Source organism: Mastomys coucha, unplaced genomic scaffold, assembly GCF_008632895.1.
Source record: "Mastomys coucha isolate ucsf_1 unplaced genomic scaffold, UCSF_Mcou_1 pScaffold21, whole genome shotgun sequence".
Taxonomy (NCBI): domain Eukaryota; kingdom Metazoa; phylum Chordata; class Mammalia; order Rodentia; family Muridae; genus Mastomys; species Mastomys coucha.
Window position 1 is genome coordinate 120,501,638 of NW_022196904.1, and position 11,621 is coordinate 120,513,258.

The following is an 11,621-nucleotide window of genomic DNA, read 5'->3' on the forward strand; positions in this document are numbered from 1 at the left end:
ATTGCTGGTGGGATTGCAAACTGGTACAACCACTCTGGAAATCAGTTTGGTGGTTCCTCCGGAAATTACTCTTGGTTTTAAAAATACTTCATGTTTTTGTAGTTTCTAATGAATTATCTCAACATGATTAACATACGAATAAGAATTGGAGGTGACTTATTATGCATCTATGTTATTGACAAATTATGTAAAATTCCCCTTTTCTAAATGTATTCATTCATTAAGTAGATTGTACTTAGGCTCAGGGGGATGCACGAGTGAGCAGCATGAACTTGGGAGAACAGTCAGGACACACAGATGTCAGCAGGCAATCAAACCAGAGAGTTTAGTTTGGTTCTTTGTTTTTTCTTAATTGTTTTAGATTTGTTTATTTTATTTTCTGTGTATGAGTGTTTTTGCCCGAATGCATGTGTGTGTACCACTTGTGTGCTTGTTGCCTGCAGAAGTCAGAAAAGGATGCCAGACCCCCTGAAACTGGAGATATGGATGGTTCTGAAAAATCAGGTAGGGTGCCAGGAGTTGAACCTGGGTCCCTTTGGAAAAACAAGTGCTTTTAAGCACTGAGTCATTTCTGCAGCTTTTTTCATTGAAGTTTAGTCAAAACCACAATAGACTAAGGTCACACATATTGGGGAGATTCAAGTATGTGTGTGTAATTACATGCTATGTATATTTAAAATCAAATAAGTGGTATAAATCTAAATTTGGAAATAAGTATATATTTGTATTTCTAGGTTCCAGAAACTAATATTTTGGGAAAAATTGGGCATGGTTATAAGTATGCCATAGGAAGTCTTAATGAAGGTAGAATCGGAATTGCTGCACAGGTAAGTCTTAGCTCCTTCACATTTTGAGCCAACTAAGAAAAAAATGAAAAATAAAAAAAAAGAATTGCAATAAGACAATTAATTATCTGGAAGCTTTTGAACAGAAGGTGGCACCCTGGCCTCACATGAGGGAAAAGAATAGCTTCAGATTATTTCTCTCAAACTCTTACTTTGGTCAACTATGTAAGTGCCTAGAAGATCAAACAATGGCTTAGTAATACCTGTTTTCTGCTTTGAGAATATTAAAATATTATCTAATACCTAGACCAGTAACTTCCAAATATATTACATATTAAATAATGGCATCTGTTTTTCAGCTACCTTTTCAAAACCTAAAATTCATTCTTTTAGAACTTTTTTAAAATTATGAACACTCATTCTATTATATAAGTATGTGTATTCTATTATATAAGCACCCACATACTCATACATATACTCTATTATATAAGAATCCATATATATGTATGTACATATACATATATATAATGTATGTATATACACATATATTCTATTATGTAAGGTTTTATTCACATATATATATATACACATACACACATATACATATAACTCTAATCTCAACCCTTAATATATATTATATTATAGCATATCATATATACATACACATATATATGTGTATGTGTGTAATTCTGATTACTCTCTTTCCACTTTTTCTCTTATCTCCTTCCCCTCCTTAGCAACACCACACCCCTTTCACCCTACCAGAGTGAATTTTGTAATTACTGGCTATGTTTAGTAATCCATTTCCAGGGCTTTCTATGTGAGCATTGGAGCTTGATGGAGTCAACTGAAGGCAATGACTTACCCAAAATCTGTCAGTAGCTGGTAGTTCAACATTGAGAGTTGGCATCCCCTGAGCCCTTCCTGAACCAATCAATAGTCACATATATATCTGTTTTTAATCAGTATCTAAGATTTACTAACTTAAAGCTTTTAGATTTTGATACAAATTTTATCTGTTAGCTGTTAAAATAGTTAAATGTTGAATTATTACTCCACATTTTTTCCTGCTATTCTTTACTACATTAACAAAATGGTGTCCCCGCCCCCGAGGGGAGAGTTTCTGAGGATTGAATCTAGGACCCTAAACATGCTAAGCATCTGCTCTACCTCTGGGCTATACCCTCACCCTAGCAAACTATTCTTAGACCAAAGTTTAATTTCAGTTGCTAACAAAGCTAGGAGTAAGGCCATGCCCATGCCTCTAAAGGCTTCCTTGAACAACTTCATTGGATACAGCATTAAAGCTCCAACATGAAGCCATATGACTTCTAGATGTACATAATCTAGATGTTCTAGCCATGAAGCCCATGAACGTGGGATTTATTCCAGTTACTCCACATTATCTTATAACCCAGTAAATGTTAAAGCAGGCACGTGCTGAGTCTCAGTGGGTGCTTGTGGAGGAAAAGGTACATGTAACGGTGAACTGAAGTTGTGCTGTTCTTCAAAACCCTGTGGTTGCAGAGAATTTATTTCTTTACTGTTTAAAGTGGAAGCATTCTACCAAGACAGAAATGCATGTTCTCATTCCCAGTGGATACTTTCATTGTTCCTAAGTCAGTGGTGTTGGCACATGCCTGTGATCCTGGGGCTTGAGGCAGCAGGGTTGAGAATTTGAAGATAGACATAGCAAGTTCAAGGCCAGTGTGTGTACTTAACAAAACCTACCGAAAAAAATGAAATCATGGGCCAGAAGGATAACTCAAGAGCACTGACTGCTCTTCTGGAGAACCCAGGTTTGATTCGCAGCAAACATGGTGGCTCACAACTAGCTGCATCTCCAGTCCCAGGGGATCTAGTGCTCTCTTCTGTCCTCTGAAGGCCCTGCATGCACGTGTTGCTCAGACTTACATGCAGGCAAAACACTCACACATATTAGAAAATGATGAAAAGAAAAAAATTTAAGAACCAAAATCAATCTTCACATTAACAGAGGCTTGTCTGCTGGAAGATGACATCATCTATAAACACCAAAACTTGCTGCCTCATTTTAACTTGGGGTTTGTGGGGTCATTGTCCCCTTAATTTTGGATATAATCTTCTGTTCTCCAGAGAATACTAAATAAAGGCTAAAAGAAAATGTGAATGAACACTAATGAAATATTGATGTTTGTGAGCATTTCCCCCCAAAGCTTTAACTATTGATTTTTTTCTTTTTCTTTTTTTAAACCTACATAGTTTGACATAATTAGATAGTGATTTACTAGCTACCTAATGTTGAAGTTTAAAAACCATTTTTAAGCTCAGCTCGTTCAATAGTTATAGAAATTGGTTAGCAGGGAGACAGTTCAGCTAAAATTGTGACCACCTTTTGACTTGTTCTTCAAGTGTGGAAATTAGTGTTTTTACCAGATTCTCTCATCTCGTCTCTGAAGTCACCCAGGAAGGTTTTTAAACCACTGATGCTTAGACCACATCCCCTCATCCCCCTTTCTCCCACTGAGTGGTAAAGTGCTTGTCTACATGGTTAGCACCATGGATTATCCCCTCTGTACTTCAGAAAGCAAAACAAACAAACAAAGCAATGAAGTGACTCCAAATTTGACTCTGAGGACTGGAGGCAGAGTCTGTAGTCTTGAGTCCATTCCAGGCTTAGCTACAGCTCATTTCATGCCTGGAGAATCAGAATTTCATGAAGATGACTTCTGAACAGTGTCCTGGTCCTATAAACATAGTTGTAGCCAGAATTTGCTAGAATTGAATGCACTTATTCCTGCATATATGAAGAGAGCCCACACATTGTCTCCACATGATCAGATACATGAGGTATGTAGTGAATAGCCAACTGCACCTGCCCCCTCTGCATTCCCCTCCTTGCTTCCCACCCCGCCCCCTGCCCCACCCCACCCTACCCGTCCCAGTTCAGTCTTCCTGTGAAAGGAATATGCTACTTAGGTAACTAAAGACATAAACTTGTAACAAAATACATTTTAATCTTTTGGTTTCTCTCTCTCTTTTCTTTAAACAGATGCTAGGATTGGCCCAAGGATGTTTTGACTACACTATTCCATACATTAAAGAAAGGATGCAGTTTGGCAAACGAATATTTGATTTTCAGGTGTATATAATTAAACTTTTTCTGTTTTCTTGGACTTTTCCCTTTCCTGGGTTGAAAGCCATGGAGGGAGTCCCCCAAGGATGTTCTATTGAGAGGAGAAATAGGTCTCGTGGGATACACTTGTGGCCATCTAAATCTTTTCTAAGGGCAGAACCATAGTCCCTGAGGCCTGCTATTGTGTGTTTGGGATGCCTTGGTGGACACTGGAGAGCTGTCTCCTCACCACCTCGGAAGTCCAGCATCACCTGGGTTCACACCTCCCTATTCTGTGTTCAGGTTCATATGACCTTATCTGAAATGTCTGGCACTAGAAATATTTCAGGCTTCAGGTGTTTGCAGAGTTCAGGACATTTTTGTGTATATGTAAGATAGCCTGGGGATGTGAGGTAAATATAAACAAACTTCATTTAGATTCCTTATATGCCCTATATGTAGCTCTGAGGTAATTTTATGTAATACTTTTAATAATTTTATATATGAACCAAAATGTCATGGGTTGAACTTTCTACTTGTGGCACCATCTTGATACTTAAAAAGTTTTAGATTTTGGAGTATTTTGGATTTCAGATTTTCAGATTAGAAATGCTTACCCAGTAGTAGCCATAGCTCCAGCCACCATCTCTTTCCTATACAAGAAACCTGGGGCACGTAGAAGGTGGGCTCCCAAAGTGTTGGTTTGTTGTTTTCTCATTTCAGTATACTAGAGTATTGTGTCAAAACTGGCTTCCAGCAAGAAGGGCAAACAGTAAGACAAGTTAAAGGGGGTGTTTGATTTCCCCGTAAGCTAGGGGTCAGTGTTTCTTTATATGTGCTCAGGGTCAGGTAAACTACTAAGTATAGCAATGGCTGCAGTTTTAGAGACTGTTGGGGTGTCTGATTTTTTGTTTTTAGGCCAAAATTTAATATTGAGAAATTTGGTCATGCCAGGCATGGTGGTATATGCCTTTAATCTCAGCCCTCAGGAAGCAGAGGCAGGTAGAACTCTGGGAGTTTGAGGCCAGCCTGGTCTACATAGTGAGTTCTGAGACAGTCAGGGCTACATAAAGAAATCCTGTCCCCAAACAAACAAACAAAGGTATGGGGGACAAAAAGGAAATTTGATCATTAACTGTATGCAGCTTGGGTAAGAGTCAGTAGAGTTATATTTCTCTATCCCCTCACCAAAATGACTTTTTTTCACCTGGGTGTGTCAATGACATCCTTGTCATCTCTAGACTTCAGAGCTTTAAGGACAGGCCTAGGCAGCTCATCCTTACAACTCTCAGTTCTTTATTCAGCATAGATTTAAGCACTGCTCCATGCAATGCCTTCTGTTTACAGTACACCCAGGGACCTATGTCTAGCTATCACAAACTGGGTTTTTGTTTTGTTTTGTCTTGTTTTGTCTCAGTGTGTGGCCCAGGCTGGACTTAAACTTGCAACAGTCCATCTTGGTTTTGAGTCCAAATACTGGAATTACAAGTATGGTCATCCATGCCTGAACCAAAGCTTAGCAGATGGTGTATCACGGCACAGTTTACATCATATTCTCACTAACACATTTTATTCATTGGCAGGCACTTAGTGGCACCTCATCACTAAATAAAATTTCAGGGTGGCAGTAATTTTTAATATGCTTTTAACAGTTATTCTTTAAAATTAGAATAAATGGGGGCTGGGGATATGGTTTAGGATATGCTGGACAAGCTTGGAGACCTGAGCTCCAATAAAAGCTGAATGAACTGCTATTGCAACGGAGGGAGGGCATCACAGCCCAGAAGCTTATGTAGCCATACGGTAAGCACCAGGTTTGGTGAGATCCCTGTCTCCAGAAGGAGAGAGCCACAGAGAAAGGTGATATACAGCTGCTATCTATTCTTGAACATTGGAGTAGACTCACATTTATAAAGTTAGTTGAAGGAACAAAGTTGGTGCTTCAAATATTCTTTCATTATTTTACAGCTACCAACTTTTACTGTGTTGAGGTTATGTTCAAAACTCAAAATTTTCTTTTTCAATCAAGTAAAAAATATTTGAAAGTTTTGTTCTGTTGGGATTTAATATAAGCCATTGATCATAAACAGTTGAAAATAATTACTAAATTTGAGAATCAATGTTTTAAAACCTAACTTTTTACGGTGCTATTTAAAATCTTAAACTATGAAGCATTACATAAGTTTTCAGATTTTTAAAAAAGAATCCATAATATCCATAGCATATCACTATTTTACTTTAGATTGTAGATTTAAGGTATTTAAAAGAATTGAATTTGGATTTCTTTGGGGAAATATTTTGAGTCTTTGGGCATTGCGTATCTAACTTGCAGTTAGAAGTAAGCTGCGTTTTGCAGATTGTCATTTTCTAACATGGCTCTGAATATTACAGGGGCTCCAACACCAAGTGGCTCAGGTGGCCACCCAGCTGGAAGCTGCACGGTTGCTAACATACAATGCTGCTAGGCTTGTAGAAGCTGGAAGGCCATTTATAAAAGAAGCATCTATGGCCAAATATTATGCATCTGAGGTAAACTAGAATGTTATCAGCCTCCTTTTTTTAATAAGTGAGATTATTAGTCTTCCACTTGGGAATATTGATTAAGCTTAGGCTGTCCTCCAAAAAAGAGAATGTGCAGTTTCCACTTCCTGCAGCAGTAAGGTAAGGGTAGAGCTGCTGTGGGAAGATGTGTTACTTCTGTGATGTCTCAGTGTTTTCGTGAATGGCCAGTTCAGGTTGAAGCCCACCACACCAAGCCCATAGAAGCCTCCTCTGAGTGATGGCTTCAAGTTAGGGTACAATGAGTTGCTGTGGAGGATATGTTCATAACAGGACCATATGAGACTGAAAGCACTGAGAAACCATGACCTACATGTGTAATATCTTCTACTCAGATATATCCATTCTCTGTGTTCACATGGAACTATGGCAAGAGAGTTGACCCACATTACAGGGCAGGTGTCTTCCAGTCTTGACACAGTGCCTAATATTTTGATTTAGGAGGATCCAACCTTTTGACATTATCCAGATGGGAATGAGCTGCTTTCATAGCTTTCTTGTGGTACATATAGCTCCTAAAATGAGAGACTGCCATTAACTGGGCTCAGTGTAAGAGAGGAGAAGAAACTGGGAGGGCAGGCTGATTCTGGAAGAGGACAGGCAGTTTGGCTATTTTAATTGGGTCTCAAGGCTGTCCAGAGAAAGCCTAAACCCCAGTCTCTCTCTCTCTCTCTCTCTCTCTCTCTCTCTCTCTCTCTCTCTCTCTCTCTCTCTCTCTCTCTCTCTCAAACACACACACACACACACACACACTCAGTCCCTCTTGTCTCCCTGTTGTTGCCATGGTCCATGGTCAGCTTGCCTTCAGTGACTAGCTCTCCAGCACCCTCTCTCCCTGATAAGCACTGTTGGGATTACATGCTCCATCCCAATAACCCAGGATAATTTTCTTATCTCAAGTCCTTGACTCAGTCCCAGCTGCACATCCCCTCTGTTGTCAGATTGGATAGCATGGTCAGTTTCTGGGAATTGGGCTCTCTGGACATCCTTGAGGAGCCATTACAGTAGTCAAAGTGCTGCCTTCCTCCCAGGGCTAGTCCGCCCTTCCAGTGCCTTCTTCCCTCTCATTCTGACCCCAGTCTCACTAGTCCCTAAGGCCCATGGGCCCTGCTCTGTTTGGAGTCTTTATACATGTTGTGTTGTTCCTCAGCCTATAATGCCCTTAACTACTGTTGTAGGTCTCAGGCAAGCTGCTTCCTCACAACAGTTTTCCTGACAAGCTCTCCAGCTCTCTGCAGCTCATAAAATTTGTGTCAAGTGTTTCAACTTCTGTCTCTAAATTACCACAAGGACCGAAGGGGTAGTGTCTGTCTTCCCCCACCCTCAGTAAATATCTGCTAAGAAATGATGCCTGTCAGCAAGCATATGCATATGAGCAAGTCTAGTTTCTTTTTCAAAACACACACACACACACACACACACACACACACTGTGATTTAATGGGGAATTTTAGAGAAATAACTGCAGCCCTTCCACTTGCTAACAGTGAATGTGTCCTCTGAAAAATGTCACTCCAAGGCTCACCTTGCACAAGTTCTGGTCTATAACCTGCTCCCTGCCTTTGGTAGGTCGCTGGGCTAACAACAAGTAAGTGCATCGAGTGGATGGGAGGAGTTGGCTATACCAAAGATTACCCTGTGGAGAAATTCTTCCGTGATGCAAAGATCGGTAAGCAGACTTTCCATGTTCTCTTGTTTTATTGGCCACTATGGGTATTTGGGCTATTGTGTTTGTCGATTTTATATTACTGGTACTTAGGTAAAAGCATTTTAATCTCTACAGAATGTTTATTGACTTTTCTTCCTGGATTTCTTTCTTCTTCCTATCAGAAAAATGAATTTATATTTCTAAAAACATCAAATTGACTCTTAAAATGCCTCCATAGACCTTTTAAGAGAACTGCGACAAAATGCACTATCTTCATTTTCCTGTTACTGAAGTTGTTGGTATTTACCGTTCCTGGAGTCTAATGCAGTTCTTTGAAGTATGGTTCTAATTTCAGAAGGCAGCTGCCTCATCATGCCTGAGTGCTCCAGTGCTCCACCAGCAGCAAGGAGAGCAAATGGCAGCCCCGAAAGCCACCAGGTCCTTAGAAGCAGCTGGGCTTGCCCAGTGATGCTCTAAGAGCCAAATCCTCGACTGTTCAAAACCAGTTTTAGTGAGCTGAGATCAAATGGGAAACTGTGACCTACCTTGGCAACTGAATCCTGTTACTCAGAGCAAATGCAGGGGTGGTGTCTTCCATACTCATCTCTGTGTGGCTTTCTTTAACTGTGGCTACACTCCTAATTGTCCCATGTCTCTCTTTTGTTTAAGGTACAATATATGAAGGAGCTTCCAACATCCAGCTGAATACCATTGCAAAGCACATCGATGCAGAGTACTGATGTCTACGGGATGGGCCCTTTCTGGTGTCACTGGCAAACCATTTCCAACTGCTGTGCCTTAGTGAGCAGAGTCTGCAGAGCAGTGCAGTGTTTCCTTTGAAGCCCCCAGTCCTGGTCTCAGGCCTTGATTGTGTTCCTGTCTCCTTCCAGTCTACTCTAAAACTGTTTCTAAGCTTCTGAACACATTTCTATTTCTCATCCTAGTTTCAGAGTATACAGAAGTTTCACTATACCAGCATTTGGGAAGAAGAAACCATTTGAAGTATTGGTATTGCTGACAGAAAGCCACTTTATATTCCTACTAAATCTTTGTATTGTGGTATGAGCCAGAGGAACGTTTGTTACAGTTGGCAATTTTTATTCAATACTTTATAGATTCAGTGATAAGTTGCTAAACAAGGTAGAAACTGATAAAATTTATTTGGAAAAATCTAGAACTCTTAGTTCTAAATATCAAAGAAATAGTAGGAAATAAAAATGTAGGTTGTAGGCCATATAATTGACAACAACAAAAAGTCTCAAATATTATTTTAATCAACAAAAGCAGTATGTTTGGCTGCTATAAGTGAACTGTATGAAAGATGTAATATGTGGTAGCTTTTAGCAGCTCATTTAAAAAACATGTCCCTGTATTAGTTTTCAACTATAAAGTTTAAATAATTTGGCCTAATCATCTGAAAATAATTTATTAGATCATGTACTATTTTTCAGTAGTATGATTTATTTCTGTATTTTGATTGAGTATTTTTCCCTCAAACTTGGTTATTGGACTTTATCCTAAATAGTAATTAATTGAGAAATTCAATTTTGGTTTTCAAAATTGATTCTTAAGAGAAATATACCCCCCTAACAAAATAATATCACAATCTCATAAGGATGGGAAACGGAGACTAGATAGTCTAAAAAGGCACATTCAGTATAAATATATGTAGTCATTTATATAGTATATTAAATAATTTTATATTTGTGAAGACAAAGATCTATGTTTTACAATATAAATGAAAAACAGGCAAAGCCTAATCAGATATCCAGCTGGTGAAGCCATTGATCAGTGTTAGGAATTTACAGTCAGGAGAAGCCTCTCTAGATGCAGACCCTGAGTCCTCTGGAGAGAGAAGTAGACAGTAGACAAACGAGCTTCACATTTCCAGAGGAAACATCACAAGTTAGATGAGAAAAATGCCCCAAGGCTCGTGCAGTTGCTGAAAATAATCATTGCTTCTAGATAGAAAATATTTTAGTGCTTTTGCAAAAAGATAATGTTTATTAAGAAAACGACATTTTCTAGGTAATTTTGCTTTGCACAGTCATGTTTATTGAGCTAAATTAATTTCCACAATGCAAATCATAGTTAAATATGCAAGGCTGTATAAATACAGTTGAGATAGGAATTACATTAAAACAGTAGGAAGAAATAAAACAAATTTAGACCTTGAATCCAAAGAAATAAGGTCTACTTGACTTTCAAATGGGGAAATGATGAAAGCCCTCACCCAGTCTTTCAGAACAGACAGATGAGTGTGATAAGAAAGGAAGGGGTGGATGCAGTCCCCTGTCGGGCAGACATCGTCCACTTCTGTGATAATATGAAAGAGGTGGCTTGCAGACGATACAGTGGGAGTTGGTGTGACTAAACAGTCCCATCCTCCTCCTCTAGAGTTAGAAACCCAGGAGAGGTTATAGATGCCATGTTCTAACTCAGCATCAGCACAGACTGTCCGTTCCCTGTTTGGACTTTAAATGTGTCCTTGCTCTCGAATTCTGTATGTGTAGTTTGCACATATTCACAAAGGATAGTTAACATGCATTAGTTACTAGTGTAATTAATGTACGAACTCTCCTGCTTCTGTCAGTGAGTCCTTGCATTGTTTCACCAAAGAGGACATCTGGGCTCTACTCATATTTCCTCTGATTTCCATGACTTTGTAATCTGGCATGAAACCATGTGCCTTGAGTTTGTGTCTGGTAAGGAACCACACACTGTTAATTTGAGGATTGAGATGATGCGGGGCACAGGAGATAAAGAACTGACCTGGTATATGCAGGTGGAATTGGTTGCCAAGTTTGCCTTGTTACAAAGACTAGACAACCATAAAGGCAACTCTGTCAATTTAAAATGGTAGAGTCTCAACCAAAGCTGCATTCTCAGCTCCTCCATCCAAGGACAAAGACAAGAATGTGGTTGGACTGGCTCAAACACAGTTGTTGTTTAACAGATCTTGGATTCTGTCCTTGTTTTACTTTGTTGTTGATTTATTTCAAATTTAACCGATAAAATAATGAGCATCATAGTAATGTTGTGATTGATCAGTCACTTGCTGAAAGCTCTTAGGTTATAGACCAGCTATCAGGTCTAAAGATGGCTGTGTGAGATCATTTTGCATCACTGTTACACTGTTTTTAAAGAAATACTCTGCTGGGTATTTGTGCTTATCTGTCATAAAGTAAAAGTTCCATTTTAACGGTATGTATGAGATTTGTAATGGTATGTTCATTGTTACAAAATCAGTGTTTTATGAGGAAATGAAAAGATAAAGCACTAAATTAACTGGAGATTCTTGGTGCTAGAATAAAGCACAGTTGCCACACATTCGGATGAAGAGCAAATGTAGTCTTCTTGAAAGGCGGGAAAGGTGGACAATACCTTTGCAGGTAGCTCTTTTCTCAGGTAAGCTAGTTTCATTCATTTTCAAGAATTGGTCTTGTAATATAAACCAAGTTTAAATTCATGATGCTAAAAATCCCCCCTCCCCCACCCCCAGAGAACTCAATTTGTTCTTGTCAGTGTTGGCAGCT

General features: G+C 39.1%; 1 protein-coding gene across 2 annotated transcripts in view; it reads left to right on the forward strand.

Annotated features, from left to right (window-relative positions):
- Positions 1 to 11,415, forward strand: part of Acadsb (acyl-CoA dehydrogenase short/branched chain) — a 43,693-nt gene extending 32,278 nt beyond the window's left edge. For both annotated transcript variants that reach the window (XM_031388579.1, XM_031388580.1), the window contains 5 exons: positions 735 to 827; positions 3,817 to 3,906; positions 6,271 to 6,408; positions 8,007 to 8,106; positions 8,755 to 11,415. In XM_031388579.1, coding sequence (XP_031244439.1) covers positions 735 to 827; positions 3,817 to 3,906; positions 6,271 to 6,408; positions 8,007 to 8,106; positions 8,755 to 8,825 — 492 coding nt within the window. In that variant the 3' untranslated portion in view covers positions 8,826 to 11,415. The remainder of the gene's footprint in view (positions 1 to 734; positions 828 to 3,816; positions 3,907 to 6,270; positions 6,409 to 8,006; positions 8,107 to 8,754) is intronic.
- The last annotated feature ends 206 nt before the right edge of the window (positions 11,416 to 11,621 follow it).